This window comes from Primulina huaijiensis, chromosome 7 (assembly GCF_012295235.1).
Source record: "Primulina huaijiensis isolate GDHJ02 chromosome 7, ASM1229523v2, whole genome shotgun sequence".
In the NCBI taxonomy this organism is placed as follows: domain Eukaryota; kingdom Viridiplantae; phylum Streptophyta; class Magnoliopsida; order Lamiales; family Gesneriaceae; genus Primulina; species Primulina huaijiensis.
The window spans coordinates 5,705,427-5,723,526 of NC_133312.1; the positions used below are offsets into that span (position 1 = coordinate 5,705,427).

Here is an 18,100-nt window from a genome sequence, read left to right on the forward strand (position 1 = left end):
ATGCTGAACGATGAAGCGAATGGCGGACGGATAGAGAAAGGAGAGAGAAACTCGGAGGAGAAAGCTTTGCCGGTGTCGGAAGAGAGATTCTTAGTGATCATGGCGGTGGTGGATGAAATGAAGCCTACTTTCTTGGCTACCCCCACGAGTAGTTGTAGCAGGGTTACTTCTTGTAATGGATAAAAATATAGCGAGTAATGAAGAAAATGAAAATACTAAAAAATGGATAAATGATAATCGATGAGAAAAAACTGCACAAGAAAATCAAGAAATAATCCAAGAACAAATCCATTGGATTAAAGTTTGGGGTTATTTTTAACTGTTTTTATTTCTTTTTCTAGGTTCTATTGCTAATATTTGAAATACATCATAATTAATATTAAAATTACATAATTTGATATTAAATAAATTTGAAATCTACTTCAACTTTATCAATCAAAACAAGTCAAAAAATTTGAAATTAATTATATCAAATTCATACATCCATGTACAAGTTTACAGAAATCAATTCTTTGATATTAACAAGTATTCCATGTTCATCATCTAGGAATGTGGCGATTGACTAACAACTGGATATTAAAGTGATCATGCAAACACCGTCATTTTTCCCCTGAATGAGAGCATGCAACCGTTGATCACATCTTGAATATGGAACCATGGTTTACTTCTACTCAATAAATTTGAAGGTTTTTACATGGGAGATGTTGGTACTTTCCAATCAACACAGGTGCCGATTCCAGTGGCAGGTATAATTTCTGATGTTGACAGGTTAATCGGAGAGAGTATTGGAATAACTCAGTGTGTAGATGTCGACAGACTCGAGCGATCCATCTCTTGCGGATGGCCAAGGTTCATGGATTTGATTAAGAACCGTGATCGTATCTGTCTATATGCGGGCTAGTTATGATTTTCGGATTTAAAATCTGTCGACCTTGTAGGTACGGTTCGAACCTGACGGGTCGACCTGTCAGGTTGATAATATTTTTTAAAAAATAAAATTAACGAATGTTTAATTTTGCATGGATTGCTATTTAGGAATCTAAATTGATGAAACATGTGTAATAAAAATTAAAAAATACACATACTAACAATATTATTTTGCAATGATCAAGAAAAATCGAGAACAAGAAAGACTCTCAGTAGAAAAGGAATAGAATCTAATGTCAAGGGTTGGGGATTTCATATTAACAAGTCGGCCCAAATATTTTTGAGTCCAAGTTTTTATTTCTTAGAATTCAGTCTCAAAGCGACAAAGCCTAGTGGTTCCTTTCCTCCGTTCAATTCCTTCTACTGGTCGCAGCAGCTTTGGTGGGGCCGCGGCCGCCGCCCTAAGCGTTGCAATTATCCGGAACCAAATGCAATCTGTAAGTGAAAGCTACTCTCTCCCCCACTGTAATGCCTGTACAAATTCTAACTTTTAAATTATTAAGTTCCAGCTTTTATTACCCGCTCAAGAATCTTATTTTTTTCTACGATTACTGTGCGGGAGCTTCCAAATTATTGAGTCATTGAAAGCCCAAATTTCTCTTTATTGCTCGAATTACAGCTTCGACTTGATTGAATCTACGTAAGAGCATTTTTCTTGATTTTTGTATAGCATATATTCAATTTCGGAAGCGTGAATTGACCAAATTTTCATATTTTTTTCAACATTTTTTAAGTAGGTGTGTGAACAGTATTCAGAATGAGAAGGAAATCTCAGATGGCGGAGGACAGCGAAGTGGTGCGGTTTTCAACGTTTTGGATGCGTTGTTAAAAGGAAGTTTGGATCGATTAAAAGCCTTGAGGTTTTTTTTTTATTACTTTAATTGGTTGTTTGTTCTAAATCTTGGTCTCATATGAATTGAAGTTCGATGCTCAGGGACGAACTTATTATTTTTAAAAAAAATTGACATCAAATTGAATTTTATTTAATTGAGATCAATGTAGTTTTCCGGACTGCTTTTATATATCCTTTTAGTTGAGGAGTTGTTTGCCCTGACTCAGTTTCATGATTGTTTCTTGATTTTAGTTAGATATTATTGGTGTAATTTACAGTAGATGGTATTCGGAAGTTTGCATTGCTTGCGGCTTCTGAATGAAGGAATTTTAAGCCCATTTTTAGGAGAGATTAAGATACTAAATCCAATATATTACTACTCACACTTTGGACCTTGCTACAGAAATCCAACTTTTTTAACGCTGAGTTAGTTGTTATCCACAAGCATAATTTGAGGGTGGTGGGGGCAATTGGTTATTCTGTATATTAGGAACAATGTTATAAATGGCAGGAGGAGGTGGCGGGGCGGTCAGTGACCACCTACTGCCTAGGCGGTTAGATTTTTTTAAGCAATAATATTTTTATTTCAAGCCTATTGGATTGTTTTGATGTCCAACAATTCATTATAGAAGACTCATGGCCCATTTCTTAATGGGCTTAGTCCAAAAATACAAAATCGTATAATCGAATGGATTCTTCTTGTCTTTTCTTTACACGTCTCAGCCGCTTTTTCTTATCTTCTCTTTAAGTTGACGTCGTGTCTCGTTTTTATTTAAACTCGAACCCTAACTCAAATCGCTTCTTCTCGTCTTATCTTTACACGCCTCGACTGCTTCTTCTTGTCTTCTCTTTCAAGTTGTTATCGTATCTCTTTTCCCTTTAAAACTCGAAATCCTAGCTCAAATGCCTTATTTTTGTCTTCTCTATACACGCCTCGGCCGCCTGCTCGACCGCCTCCGCCGCCTCGACTGCCTTGCCCGCCGGATAGCTGTGGCCGCCTGATGCAAAGGCGGGGCTGTCGAGGGCCGCCTACCGCCTAGGCGGCTACCTAGACCATGTAGGCGGCCGTCGACCGTCATTTAGAACACTGATTAGGAGTAACCAAAAGTCTGAAACTGAAACTGTCTGATGTTAATTCAAAATCTTGCGACACAATTATCTTTTTTGTAAATCAGTATGTTGAAGTAATGTGAGAAATCTATACCAAACTTGGCATCCATTAACAACTTTTGACCATGATAGCTTCAATTAATGTTTGTCGCATGTTTTCAACTCAAACTCCAAATATTTGCAGGGAAAACATAAGTTGGGTTCAGACAGGGGGTTGTGGTGCTATCTTGGAAACAGACTACATTAGTGATATAACTCTTATAAGGTCTTTGTGTTTGGAAGGTAAGTTAGGAGCAGCCGCATACCTTTGGACTAAGATGGTTGAGCATCTTAGACTTCCTGATATTGTAACTCACAATTACCTTTTAAATGCACTATCACTATGCAAAAGCGGTGACTTAGGGAAGGCAGAGTGGCTTGTTAGGGAGATGATATTCCAGGGACCCTTTCCTACTTGCGCTACTTTTAACACTTTATTGAAGGGTTATTGCCTTGTCAATAAAGTGGATAAGGCTCTGGATCTTTTTTATACCATGGATAACCATGGAATCAGGCCAAACAGAGTCTCATGTAATATTCTCGTGCATGACCTTTGCCAGAAGGGCTTATTAGAGGATGCAAGAAAGCTTCTTGAGAAGATACTGGGAGATGATAATGACGGGGAAACCTCAGAGTTGATCCATTCAACTATCCTTATGGATGGTTACTTCAAGACTGAGAAAACGCTTGAAGCTCTCGCTTGTTGGAATGAAGTATTCCAAAGGGGTATAGAGGCTGATGTTGTTGCATATAATGTTATTATTAATGGATGCTCTACTATTGGAGATATGAAATGTGCGAATAAATCGTTGTGCCAAATGTTTAAAAGTGGTTATCTTCCTGATGTTGTTACGTATAATACTCTAATTGGCAAGCTTTGCAAGTCAGGCAGGATCAATGAGGCATGTTATGTTTTTGGTGACATGTCAATGATGGGCGTTGCCTCTGATCACATCACATACAAAATGATTATCCAAGGTTTGTGCATTAATGGAGATGCAGTTAGAGCTAATAATTTTCTCAGTCACATGTTGGAGTACTCCATTCGACCAGATCCTCTCATTTTCAATGTCATAATTCAGGCCTTTGGAAAATGCGGAGACATACATAAGGCACTGTCTGTGAGAAATCAAATGGTTGAACTTGGTATCCTGCCTAATATTTACACATACAACGCCCTGATTCATGCACAAATAAAAAATGGAAATATCGATCAGGTTCATTACCTGAGAAAAGAGATGATATTACATGATGTTTTCCCTGATTTAGTCACTTACAATATGTTGATTGGTGTTGCTTGTAATATTGGTCTCTCAAGTTCTGCTCTCCAGCTGCACAATGAGATGCTTAAGAAAGGGTGTGATCCAGATATTGTAACTTACACTATATTACTTAAGCATTACTGTTTACGAGGTAGCATGAAGAAGGCAGAAGAGCTCTTTTTGAAGGTGCTTTGGTCTGGTTTACGAATGGATCGTGTCCCATTTCTTTTACTAATGAAGAGATACTTCAAGATGAGAGAGCTAGATAAAGTATCTTATCTTCACTTGGTATGGTTAAAGAAAGGAATTTGAGTGGTTTTAATATTTATATAATTACACGTCAGCAAACAAAAGCTTTCACATTTGTATGGAGCTTTCGGTTGGTATGGTGCAGCTTGGATTTCTTCTTGAGGTATCTGTCTCCGCTATTGTTCTACATTTTTTCTCCTTTCCGTTTCTAATTTTTTAATTTTCCATTCATTCAAACTGTTTTTCACTTCATTTTTTTTCTTATCTGTGTTTATATTGCCAATATTAATACTTTTTTTTTCTAAATAACCAGTAACTATTTGTATTATGTTTAAAGCTTAAGTTACGAGGGGTCCGAGCTCTTATATCTCACTTGCATGTTGTTATTGTCTTTTATCTCAAATTTTACCCTAACTTGATTTTAGCAATATATTTTAACAATTGGTTGAATTCTAGAATCGAGATGGACAAGGCCTTGTTGAAGCATTTGCCATCCATGACCAAGGAGAAAATGGCATTGGCTTTGGATTTGAGGCGTCCATGGTGGATCCTTTCAAATTCGATGTCGAGATGGATAATATCTTCCATCACTGGCATGAAAGCAACACATGCCCGTTGTAGTTGGAAGTGTGAGTCTGTTAGTAAACAGACGAGCGTCGGATTGAACCCCACAACCTTGAAAGTTGAAGTTCTCTTATTATGTCAGGTGAGATACAAGTAAGGTTTTTAAATTACCATTTATCTGTGCTAGTTAGTAGTTTCACCAGAACCTGGTGCCTAATGAAATCGTTCAAAATACCTTTTAGGCGCATCCAGAAGGTGAAAAATACGTGCTTGCATATTAAAAGGCTGGGAAAGTTAAACCAGAGGTAAATAAATGTGAGACATGAGATGATTCCCATGTAGTTCGACTCCAACGTTAATTCTTGGATTTGCTCGAGGGTGATCCACACCTTTCACCGTGCATATTGTGAATCAGCCTTGGATAAATGAATCCAAGAGTTGATATAGAATGATCCTATGGCCAAGGAATGGATGCCTTGAGAAGATGTAAAAACGATGATGATGATTAATGTAGATTTTCTGTCTTTTCAAAATAAATTATATTTTGCTATTTTAAAATTATATAATGAATCATCGTGGGGTTCATGGATTAATCTCACCATCAACATATAATTAACAATAAAATAAATAGATAGCATCTTATCTGAATTTTGAATAAATTCAATGTAAGGAATCTTATGAAAACAAAAATAAATGCCCACCAATTCTTTAAAAAAAAAAACAGAATTCTAAATTTATGTCTGATATTTTGTAGGAACACAATTATTTATACACAAACTTTTGTGAGAATGTCTTATGAGTCAATTTTGTTAAACATGTATTTTATTTAGGTCACCATGAAAACATATTATTTTATTACAAATACGGGCAGAGTTAATTTGTCTCAAGAATAAAGATTCGTGAGATAATCTCATAAGATATCTATTCTTTTATATATATATATATATATATATATATACCAACAGTAATGATCAATCCCCCTAATTTCTAAAATTGATTCGTCATAATGCTCAAAGATGCTAGGGACTTTCACATGTCAACTGAGTCGGAGTTCAACACGTTAATATCCGATGAAACAAACTACAAATTATTTGAGCAGATTCTTTTAAAATTAATTTTTTTAATGAAACCCAGTCCGAGAATAATCCAGAAAAGCGAAACAAAACACATAATTTCATGTTTATCTTATGATTCTAACCTGTTCCAAAATAAAACCGGAGCCAAATCAGTAAAGGACAAGATGATTAAATAATTTTGTGAGAAATGAATAAAGCCAAATCAAAATTGACCGAGTATTAGGTTGGAACAATGATACAATCCCTATGTGGGATCGAATTTCCCAATGAATATAAAGTCTCGTGTCAATTGCGATCACATCAACTAACCTTAGCCAATTCTAATAATACATTCTTAACTGTATTGACAATTTATTGTTTAAAAATAGATTATTAAGGGTATAAAAATAATTTATAAATATTAAAAACTAAGTGAATTTCTTGTGAGACGATATCACATGTCCCTGGTAGCATGCGTACAAGTCTCATGTTCGGATCCATTTTTGGATCTTGATTGATATCCATTGAACAGAAGCCTAAGCGTGTTGCTGTTGGGCACAAGCGGAAGTTTTAAAATTTTTATTTTATTTTGACAATCAAATATTTGTTTGAGCACTCGTATGATTTTAATAAAATACATAAGATGTGTAGAATATACCTTTAGTGAATTTTTCACTTGGAACCAACTACGTCAGTATAAGCGAACGTAGCTCTTGTTGTAAATCTTACGCATGTTTTTCAATTCTCCTTTCTTCAATCTTCGAATCAGGTCTACGACTAGATTACTTGTTCCTCTTCCAACTTACACTAGAAAGTATATAAGGATTTTTCGTTGGAGATTAAAGACGAGAGGCGGCTCAAAATCAAACTTTCTTTGGTGGAGGCCGAAAATTGAGAGAATGGGAGGAGATTTTCGAAAACCTTGGCTTGGAGGCTAGGGTTTCGAAAATTACATGGGTTAATTGTTTTTAACCATAAGCCTAATACATATATATATAAGCTTAAGGCTCATTAATTAAATTAAATATTTAATGAGCTTAATCAATTAATTATTCTAGTCCAACTAATTTAATTAATTAATTAATCTTTTAAAGTCTAAATAAGAATCTTAATAATATGTATGTTGGTCTTGTACTCCTACAAACTCATTATACATATACCCATTACATTTAATTTAAATATTTTATAAATTCAACATTTGAATTTATTATTTAAATTATAAATTTAACTCCTTGAATTTATCACCTCCAAAGTTTAATAGTCATAAATTCAACTCCTTGAATTTATTCTCTCCAAATTTTAAATATCATAAATTCAACTCCTTGAATTTATTATCTCAAAATTTAATTATCATAAATTCAACTCTTTGAATTTACTATATCATAATTTTATATACAAATTCAACTACTTGAATTTATTATCTCAATGTTTTCTATAAATTCAACTTCTTGAATTTATTATCTCAACGGGGACAAAATAATCCAGTACGTGTGTAACCCTCAATGGTTCAGGGATACAGCTAGCCGTGGGTTCATAACTCTTTGTGATTCAAGACATAATCCTTTATACGGACTTACCCTAATTTGACTCATTCTATGTATCAACAATTGATCATTAGAATGTTAGAAATCATATTTCTGATTAAACCCATCGAATCATAGTAAGAGCGTCTAGTAGCATCGCCCCATGATTCCCTAGGTATCACTGATAGTGCCTGCAAGAACCAGTCGATTATGATTAACGTACAGTACGGTCCCTTCATCTCATATATCCCGATCGAATCTGCAATTATTGGTTCATCGAGGGTTGCATAAGAATTCGACAACTATTTGACATATATTTGAGAATAAATAGTGGCATCGCATTTACAATTGGAGAACTCCTTTTCTGACGTACATCTCATACTCTGGCCAGAGATTCCATGCACTATTATTGCATCAGATCATGTAGGATATCCACACCCGTAGGTGAGCGGTGAATTCCCAACTACAATGCACTGGCTCCTACATGTGTCGCAACTGTACCCAACATCGCCACCTGATGACTCTCCTGGAGTCGGTAAACAAGTCAAAGCACAGCCCTAGCATATAGAGCCTCAGTGTTGTCCCAGGTCGTAAAGACTAATGGTGTACAATCATAACCATAGACTTATCCTCTCGATGAATGATAACCACTTAGAAAGTCCGAGTGAGGGTATTTCGGTATAATCATCATATGACTACCCATCTACATGTTTGGACATTTACATGCCCTTACCAAGAAACGCGGTACACAACATCACAGATGCTAGTCTCGAGCTCAAACGACCTTGATACATGTTTAAGGCGGCTGAATCGACTAGGAACGAATTTAAATTATACAGTGTTTACAAATGAGTTTTAATATCGAATTACGATTCATTTGTATTAAAGTATAATCAAAGTCTTTATCTATGTTGATCACATGAGTATACAGATAAAAAAATAACAAACCATGAAATAATGAATTATATTGAGTCAATAAATTCTCTAGCCAACAGTTAGCTTATAGGACATCTATTCTAACAGGGTTTCCTACTGATGATGTGAAATTTCCAATGTACAATTTCACCTCATCGCAAAGTGTATGTTGTTCATCCTTGATAGTTGTTTTCTTTAGAGAATATTATTCTTTCTCCCATTGGTTCATCTTTATTTTCTTGGAAGAGTGTTTAAACTTTAAAGTATTAGTGGTTGTGGCCGCAACAGGTATCATCTTCCTCCTTGGAAATAGTGGTGGTGTCGGACAAACGACTCTGTCCCCATCCCGATATCGGGGATGGACAAAGAAGCAAGAGCCTTATGTTACAAGGAGAAAAGAAAGATCAGAAAGTTTGAGAAAACCATTCGAATTAAAGGGAGACTTGCTGTTGATTACTTCATTGCTTATGATAATGGCTAGTCCCCACTGATCATCTCGTGTTCTAAATGTCGTTGTTATCTAAGACTCAGTGTTTTTGTAAGAGTCGATGCTAGTTTCCATTAAAAAATGGAGTATCTTTTTAAGATATTGATATTTCAATTACTCTCATTCCTTATAAATTAAATGCTTCCACTACCACAAGAATATTCAAGTTCAAAATACTTTTTAATTTACTGTATTTAAAATTTGAAGAAATTTGGTCAAAACTTTCTAACAACTCATTAAAAATATATATATATATATATATTTAATATTTTTCATATCAAATCGGATTCATACTTATCATGTAATATTTTTGACATAAAAATAATTTGTTTTCATAAACTGAGTTGGGTCAGAGATCCGTATAAAAAAATTAACCCGTGAAACATTCACAAATTTGTCAAGTTTTATCAATTTTTATCCAAGTTGAGCTTTACCAATTTGATTTATAAACTAGAACTCGATAAAAAATATGCCATAGACTTAAAAAATTTGCAAAGTTAACTACTTATAAGATAATATAATTTAAATTATTTGGTGCCAACTTTAAAAATATTTAAATTAATTTTCCATTGTGGCATTTAATTTTTAATTAGAAGTTACATATCAAGATTGGAGAATAATGTGTAGGGTCCATTTTCGGGTTGACCCAATTAAGACATATCAGACCCGCAAAGAACCACACTATATATAGTGATAGACCCGAATTGGTCCTGGCAATCTGATAATACAGATTCCATTTTCAGAGTGTGTTCAAGTTCATCAATTTGAGAGGGCTCGAATTCAAGATGCAGATCTTTGTTAAAACCCTAACTGGAAAAACCATAACGCTCGAGGTCGAAAGCAGTGACACAATCGACAACGTCAAGGCCAAGATTCAGGTCCGATAGTTTTCCTATTTATTAATTGCTCCAGTCAATTTTTTTCCCTTTTGTCTCGATCATCATTTTGTTTTTATTTGAGTGTTTTTATCCAATTATGATTTTTTGGGTCGTTTCTGCTGCTGTTCAGCTTGTTGGTCGAGTATGTTCTTTTTGTTTTCCTTTTTTTTGTGGCTGCTGATGATGTTGAATGAATTGGTTGGATTCGAGCAATTTGTTGTTACGTTTATGTGATGATTGGTTTGCGTTGAATTGTGTGTATTTTTTAGAGCATCTTGAATGATCGTTTGTTCAGTTGCTAATATATGCCATGATCAAGGATGAATCTTGTTCAGTTGCTAATATATGCCATGATCAAGGATGAATCTTGCGTAGTATTCTACTACTAAACGAACATGTGAATCACTGGTCCTAGGACAAGGAAGGTATACCTCCAGACCAACAGAGGCTCATTTTTGCGGGTAAACAGTTGGAAGATGGCAGGACCTTGGCAGATTACAATATCCAGAAAGAATCAACTCTTCACCTTGTTTTGAGACTTAGGGGTGGAACAATGATAAAAGTCAAGACCCTTACTGGAAAGGAAATTGAAATTGACATTGAGCCTACTGATACCATTGACCGGATTAAGGAACGAGTTGAGGAGAAAGAAGGAATTCCTCCTGTACAACAAAGGTTTGCTTTGTTTTCTTTAATTGATTTTGTTTTATTGTAAGCTTGGTTTATTTTCTCGCTGATGTTGGGATGTTTTATGCCATACCAATCAATTTTTCAGCATCAATGAGTAATGACCAAATCTTTTTACCATTTGGAAGGAAGTATTTGTGGGTAACAAAAGTTCAAATTCACAATATAAATCTCCACTTATTTTAGTAGTTTCAAACTCCTAGTTATCTCAAATTCTTTAGCTGCAGAATTATAGCTTCAAATATTGGAGAAGTAAAATTCATATATTAAACAGGTATTCTCCAATTATCATTGCTAACATGATGAATCTGCCATGTTTTCCTTTAGGCTTATATATGCTGGCAAGCAGCTTGCAGATGACAAAACTGCCAAGGATTACAACATTGAGGGTGGCTCTGTTCTTCATCTTGTTCTTGCTTTGAGGGGTGGTTGTCTTTAGACAGCTACTTGGGTTTCTCGAACAATTTGCAATGAACTACCTAAATTTGATGTACTCTCTGGAGACCAGTAATTCTGGCTAAAACCGGTAAATTCTAGTCTTCAAGAATTTACCTTATATCCTATATGTATTGTCATCTTGCCTTCTGTTCTTGTACAATTTTGAATCGTGTAAAATCTCATCTTTGAACCCTCAAATTGGATTGATTGTTGTATATCAATTTATGGGTTTTGGCCATCACCAAAACGTGTTCCGTAATTCTTCACTTCTTGCTGGAGCCTTGAAAATAATTTCTGCGTTTTTTACATTTGTGAACTAAACACACATATATATATTAGAAACGTGCATGCGAGTTGTATGTGAGTCACAGTTGTATGTGAGTGACAAACGGTTGAAGATTTGGTTACAAATTTAGATAATGTTTAAAGTCATTTGAATAACATCGTATTTATGAGTATTTATCAATTTAAATAGATCAAAACACAACATATGAAAAACCATCATGACTAAAATTTAGATATGTTAATTTATCCATACAACACACTTAAATCAGAAAAGATATATCTATCATAAATGAAAAACAATAAAAAGAAATTAATGGAATAATTAATTTTATTAACGTCCAAACCATAATTTATTTACANTGGATATTTCTAGCACCAAAATTCTAGATATCAATTAGAGAAAATTAATTATTCATTTAAGCTAACACATAATATGACATTAACAACATAAAAGTATCACAAAAAATATCAATACAACCAGAGAGTCACACGAATATTTATTCGTGAGATGAGTCGACTTTATCCATATTTATAATAAAAAGTAATATTTTTGACATAAAAAGTAATGTTTTTTCATGTGTGAGCCAAATAAAATATGCATTTTACAAAATTGACCCGTAAAACCGTCTCACAGAAGTTTTTGTGAGGAAAAGGATAGTCCTTGTGACATAACCGGGCACAGTAGCAGCTCTTCTACCATGTGCCATATGGCAAATAATTAGGAAAACCACAATTGAAGAAAGAAGTTAAAAAAAAAAAAAAGAAAAAAAAGAAAGGAGAGTATAGAAATTGATATTTTGCGTGCAGACCAAGTATCAATCGATTAATATCTACCATAAGACATGAAAAATACCAAAAGACTCAATTAATTGCTTATTTTAACTTATAAAATGACAATAACAACCTGAGACAAGCAGTATTTGACGAGTGGTCGAAATTGACCATCATCTTATCAAAGAACTTGATTATCTACTTCTTGTCTAATAACTTGCGAGCCACCCGACTTGCCTTGTATAAGCACCTTTCTTCTTCTTTAAGGGAGAGAAGTGGGATTTTTGGCAAACCAATTTTTTAATTTGTTAAATGTATGTGAAAATTATTTATATCTGAAAAGATGGCAGATGATTAGATAATGGACCTGTCACAACCAATATCAGACTATAATCATACTATATCTCATATTTTAATACTTTAAACCATGACTGTTTATGTTACATGCTTAATTTACTGTGTGACATATCGATAGTAAAAGAAAGATACAGAAGAAAGAGAGCACAACCTCCAACAATCTGAAAATGTGGCAACAAGATCTTCAAATAAATATACATACCAAAGGCTCTAAAAATAATACAGCAAATATTATTACGAGTCACTCTAAAGTCACACGTTCTTCAGGTCTAAATCACTTCTTAAATAAAGAGATCTCAGCCAGACTGGGGCCTATGTTGTTTCTAAACTTGAGTGAAGTACAACTTTCTATATATATGTTGGGTATGAGCTATGTCCCCCCTCCTCCATAAAGTAAGGAACCAGATTAAAGATGTTGAAACAAACCATGCCAGAGACATATCCACCTTTAACTAGAGTTACTATTCGAGGGTTCGGGCTGGTTAGCAAGAAACCGGACCACAACAATGGTTATGTTATCAGCGCTGCCTCTCTGATATGCTTCCTTCATTAGAAGTTTCGCTGCTTCTTCAGGTTCTTGGATCGGTTTCGTCATAGAAACGGCTTCCTGAGAAAAAAAATGTTATATAGAAAAAAAGTTGAATACATGTACTCGTGCCTAAATCAAGGTGAGGACATCAAATAGATACATGAATGCAGAAGGGAGCAAGTAACGGTAATCAAACCACCCCCCTAAATATATCAAAATTTGAGTAATTTTTTTCCCTAAAAATATAAGTTTTGCACTGTCAAACAACTCTGAAATACTAGGGCCTGTCCCTGGATTCAAGAATTGAAATTTATGTACAGATGTGTCACCTCATTCGTTACTACATCCCAAAGTCCATCGCTTGCGAGGATAAGGAACTCAAGGGTGTCATCAACTTTTTCCTCCTGCGGAATTCAAACAATGATATTGTTCGTTAGATGTTGGATTTCGTTTGCAGCTTCTTATATAGGCAGAATTTTTTTTCAAATTTCTTTTCAACATATTATAATCTGCTAAAAAAATATCGAGAAATGGCTACATACTGCTTCAACAGTGTCGATTTTCTCCTATATGTATACATTTTCTTTACCGAAATTCTTACACCATACCCTAATTTCTGGATCAGCAACCACATACTGCTTCAACAGTCTATCACCGAATGCACGAGATACAGCAAGCACTCCTCCAACTCTCCAAGTTCCTGCAGGCAATACCCAAAGAAAAGAAAGGCAAAGAAAATGACACGTCATTCTGCAGAAACCTCGGACAAACAGAACATGGCCATCTTTCTTTACCTGCCCACATCACAAAACCTCCGGCATCTTCAATTCGCTGTCTCTCATCTGTTTGGTCTGGTTTGTGATCTCGAGAGACAGCAATGGCTGCAAGGTATAAATAATAATTTAATCAGATCATACGATATACTCCGCAAAATATCTTGGACTGACGAAATAAGAAGATTTATGGCTAATCGGATCCCACGGTATGACAGATCTTATTAGGTCAATACATTTATGGCTCCTGATTTCAGGTTTTGTTAAACTCAGCACTGATGTAAAGAAGTTCTTTGTTTCCCCCAAAGAAAACAAAAAAGAAAATTATGTGGGGAAAATTGAGTTTGTTTCAGTTCATCGTAAAGAGATTGATAGATAATGCTTGTTCTCTTACCCTTGCCACCCCTGGAAATAACAGCCCTCGAATCCCCAACATTTGCCACCAACAAACGGTCACCGACAAGGATTGCAGTGGAAGCAGTCGACCCAGCATCCCTATTCTGATTGTTTTCTGATTTCAGGAATTCCGAGTCTGTATGACAGTATGCATCAGCTGAAAAAGGAAACATACCCAAAAATGAGGTAAGAGCGAGTAAAAAATGACTTATAGAGCGCTAAGTCATAACCATGGTGGCAATACAATCACATACCTATGGCAGATTTGGTGTCAGAAATAAACTTTGGGTGCCTGATCAGATTGCTAAAAAGGTTTTGCTTGACATATTCCGCAGCTCGAGCTCCCCCATGACCTAAATAACAAAAAAAAAGGGTACATGCATAAATAATGGTTCCAAACCTACTATCTCTCAACAGCAAAGATAAATCATGAAAATTTCAAAAAATTCTGATATGATGCAAATCAGATGGCAACTGTTCATGCAAACCTGAAACTTATGGAATTACCATATCAGACGGTAACTGTTCATGCAAACCTGTAACTTATGGAATTACCATCAAGTCATATGGTAGTAAAAGAGAGACCTTAAAGGGTTAGGTGGAAGAAATTTGTCTGTAACTCCATACCATAGATGTATAAATTTTACTGAATTAATAATTAGTGACGCTTTGTTCTGAGTAAACTCTATAGCAAACTCATTTTATGCATCCTTTATCCAATTATAATAATATTTTCCTTATGAAAAAATGAAGTTTTAGATAGCTGTTGCATACAACATTTTTGCCATTTATTGGGGCTAGGCCATGAATCTTCAACTTGATAAAAAGGGAAAATCACATCCAACCATATCCAAGCTCCGTGAAAACTTAAAAATATTGAATTCGAGGACGAATATATGGGTGCTATAAACCATGGATGAAAGCATGGGTTCTTTTCCCAAAACTTTCACCAATGCACAGAACAGCATATATGAGCCAATGCCTAGGGCGTAGTATGTATGAGAGAGAGCGAGAGAAAGAGACCATCAAACACTCCAAAGAGACCAACCACCTCTCCCTCCACACCATCAATCCTTGTCTCGTAAAAATCCTCCATTGAAGATCTTTTACCTGGAAAACTCGAGTATCCATAGCTAAATTTTCCATTGTGACTGCAAGAAGGTACAGTACATCAAAGTTACACGGCAGTTTGCATAACCTTTTCTTATTGCGTAATGGGCATATCTCTGATATCCTCGAAACCCCAAACTTCAATAATGAACAAATTTGAGAAACTAAAAAGAAAATTTTGAATGAATAAATCATAATGCTTGAAAACTACAACCACAGTATTATACCAATTTAAACAGTTATAAATAACATGATTATTTTCCTTGTTTAGATTTGCGTTATTAAATTCCTAATAACAAAAAGGACGATCAATTTATAAAGAAATGATAACACCATGTCAAATACGACATATTAGTTAAGTTTTTTACTTAGCAGACAAGGTGATCTCAACGGTATCCACACACGCACATTGACAAACATAGCTTACGTAGGAGTTTTCGTTAGCAGACGTAAGCAATTAAATGCTACCTCATGGCGCATGCTTGAAAACTCAATGAACAAAATTCTCTGACGTGAAAACAAACCCCAAATCTCAGCCGACCCGACAGCAACTAGAACGAGATTTTCAAAACAACAAATCAAAGTAAGACATCACCAAACAAAGCCACCGACAACTTTTGACCTACCAAAATCAAGATTGACACACAAGCCATCAACAAAAAGGCAAATGAAATTTTACCACCTCCATGAAATTCATACTCCATACAAAGCACAAATGCAAGTTCAATTTAAACACAAGATCATGCAAATTATTAAATAAATACTACGCACACACGCACATGCAGCTGCAGGGTCCAATTTAAATCAGCCAAACTAACAAGTATTTTGGGGTAAAATACTAACCAATAACTGTTGATTTAGGGCTTTGGCAAGAAAATGGCAAAAATATCAAGAACGATAAATAGAACGGCTAAGTCAAGAAAATAATAACCTGAGGCCGCCGCCACTGACCGGGGCATCACCAACATGGATTTGGCTTGTTGATTGTGGCAACAGAGAATTCAGATAACCCATATAACCAAACTTTACCTTATATCTTTAATTTTCCTTTATGGCTTTTATTTTTTTATCTTTCCAAATCCAATGAGAAAATCACCTGACTTTTTCCTATTATATCTGTGGCTAACAAATCTAGACAACCCAACATGGGATTTTTCTTAGCAAATTCGTGTAAAGAAGTGCACAAACGAAGAAGTCACACGATCACAGCATGTGAGGTATTTTCAATTCCAAAATCGGATTTCAAAATTCAACCTGCCAACCAAAATAAAAAGATAAATGAAACATATCCCATCAAACTTGATATTCACGAGTAGATTTATAAGAATCTACAAACATATTATGAAGCAATAAAATGAAGAACTCCCACATTTAACCCACAAATCAAATTGCAAGGCTAAAGAATGTAAAAGACCAATACTATTTGCTTGTGTGCATGTGTATCTGTTATGATACATCAAAACCATAAAAAAATTATCTTTTCCTTCTACATACATATTTCTGGGCCGCAAAAATGAAATACGGTTCAATAAACTTCTTGATCACTTAATATCAATTTCGAACGGGTATAAGAATACAGAAAAAAAAAATGCATGAAAACTATGTATCATGAATAGAATGCTATATTTTGAATGTATTTGTATACAGATTTAGATACAGATTTAGACAGAGGACCTGGAAGAGGCAGGAGTTGGAGAAGAAAGCCATGATGGGAGAGAAGAATAGCTTAAAAGATAGAAGGGAAAATGAGAAAAGTCAAGACCGAAAAAAAAAGGGGGGGCGATCTTGTAATAAAATGAAATTATCGGGACATGTCTATTGTCTAACTAATAAAGAAAAATTATTAATACCATTTCCACCTTTCCAATTGTGTAAAGTTTTTAATATCTTTTCTGGGCTTCTTTACGAATATCATAATGTATTTTCAAGAAACAGGAAAAAAGATCTTTAAGTATTATAATGATAATTTTTATTCTCTTTTTTGGGATTTATTATTATTATTATTATTATTAGTATATTTTCAAGAAACAGGAAAAAAATCTTGGGGAAGTTAGTTAAAAATCTCCAATCAAAACATTTCTTTGGGTTTACTCCCTACCCACAAAATTGTGGTACTATGTCATACAAATTGTGGTACAATTTATGTGAAAATGTGGTATACTTCATGTGGAAATGTGGTACTAAAAAAGTACACAGAGACTGAACACAAAAAAAACGACGACCGGAGACTGAATACCAATTTTCCCAAAAATCTTTAAATATCATGATGATAATTTTTATACTCTTTTTTGGGATTTGTTTTAGGCGAAAAAAGAGGTGATTTGAGGACAAAAATTGGTGTAACTTGAATTGCGGTTGCCATACACTTGGCTCCCATGCATCAAAAGGTGTCCATCTGAATTCATTCTCATTTAATTCCAACCACGCTGACATAGTATTTCGGGGATTGTAAAGGAAGATTAGATTAATTGCCGTGATAAACGATTATTTTTAGGTCTAGAATTAGGATAGGAGTCAAATACGGCTCAATGTTTAGTTAAAATGCTTCAATAACTTCCTCAAAAAAAATTGTTTTAATAACTCATGAACGTAGCGAAGCTGCTTGAATCGATGATATTTTTGTTAAGAGTTTTTCTCAAAAATCATGTCTATGCATCATAAATAAATGACAAAAACTTGTGTCAAACGGTTTCACGGGTCGTATTTTGTGAGACGGATATCTTATTTGGGTCATCCATCAAAAAATATTACTTTTTATGCTAAGAGTATTACGTTTTATTGTGAATATCGGTATGGTTGACCCGTCTCACGGATAAAAATTCGTGAGACCGTCTCACAAGAGAACTACTCTAAATAAATATGTGGAAATGGATCGAACGTTACATCTGATCATCGAATAATTTATAAATATTC

At 34.7% G+C, this 18,100-nt stretch overlaps 3 protein-coding genes across 3 annotated transcripts; 2 read left to right on the forward strand and 1 right to left on the reverse strand.

Moving 5' to 3' along the window:
* LOC140980842 (uncharacterized) lies at positions 1-5,510 on the forward strand. Its single transcript, XM_073446905.1, has 8 exons — positions 1-172; positions 687-849; positions 1,301-1,364; positions 1,425-1,567; positions 1,665-1,787; positions 3,054-4,582; positions 4,876-5,125; positions 5,226-5,510. The coding sequence occupies exons 1-6, from the start codon at positions 1-3 to the stop codon at positions 4,480-4,482; spliced, it is 2,094 nt and encodes a 697-aa protein (XP_073303006.1). The 3' UTR covers positions 4,483-4,582; positions 4,876-5,125; positions 5,226-5,510.
* Positions 5,511-9,662: 4,152 nt separating this feature from the next.
* Positions 9,663-11,204, forward strand: LOC140980299 (ubiquitin-NEDD8-like protein RUB2). The gene is made up of 3 exons (XM_073446047.1): positions 9,663-9,841; positions 10,257-10,516; positions 10,856-11,204. The coding sequence occupies exons 1-3, from the start codon at positions 9,749-9,751 to the stop codon at positions 10,965-10,967; spliced, it is 465 nt and encodes a 154-aa protein (XP_073302148.1). The 5' UTR covers positions 9,663-9,748; the 3' UTR covers positions 10,968-11,204.
* A 1,343-nt stretch (positions 11,205-12,547) lies between these two features.
* Positions 12,548-16,992, reverse strand: LOC140981152 (probable protein phosphatase 2C 59). The gene is made up of 9 exons (XM_073447446.1): positions 16,862-16,992; positions 16,119-16,441; positions 15,101-15,228; positions 14,332-14,430; positions 14,076-14,234; positions 13,703-13,789; positions 13,517-13,608; positions 13,238-13,312; positions 12,548-12,986 (listed from the first exon to the last, which is right to left on the reverse strand). Exons 2-9 carry the CDS (start codon positions 16,199-16,201, stop codon positions 12,828-12,830), a joined length of 882 nt encoding a protein of 293 aa, XP_073303547.1. The 5' UTR covers positions 16,202-16,441; positions 16,862-16,992; the 3' UTR covers positions 12,548-12,827.
* Positions 16,993-18,100: the final 1,108 nt, after the last annotated feature.

Coding starts and splice junctions, on each gene's coding strand:
- LOC140980842 (XM_073446905.1), top strand. CDS start 1: ATGCTGAACGATGAAGCGAATGGCGGACGGATAGAGAAAGGAGAGAGA. Junction 173..686: donor TTGTAGCAGGGTTACTTCTT/GTAATGGATAAA, acceptor ATAAATTTGAAG/GTTTTTACATGGGAGATGTT. Junction 850..1,300: donor ATCTCTTGCGGATGGCCAAG/GTTCATGGATTT, acceptor TACTGGTCGCAG/CAGCTTTGGTGGGGCCGCGG.
- LOC140980299 (XM_073446047.1), top strand. CDS start 9,749: ATGCAGATCTTTGTTAAAACCCTAACTGGAAAAACCATAACGCTCGAG. Junction 9,842..10,256: donor ACGTCAAGGCCAAGATTCAG/GTCCGATAGTTT, acceptor CACTGGTCCTAG/GACAAGGAAGGTATACCTCC. Junction 10,517..10,855: donor ATTCCTCCTGTACAACAAAG/GTTTGCTTTGTT, acceptor GTTTTCCTTTAG/GCTTATATATGCTGGCAAGC.
- LOC140981152 (XM_073447446.1), bottom strand. CDS start 16,201: ATGGGTTATCTGAATTCTCTGTTGCCACAATCAACAAGCCAAATCCAT. Junction 14,431..15,100: donor TCTCTTTGGAGTGTTTGATG/GTCTCTTTCTCT, acceptor TTTGTTATTTAG/GTCATGGGGGAGCTCGAGCT. Junction 13,609..13,702: donor AGGTTTTGTGATGTGGGCAG/GTAAAGAAAGAT, acceptor TATTGCCTGCAG/GAACTTGGAGAGTTGGAGGA.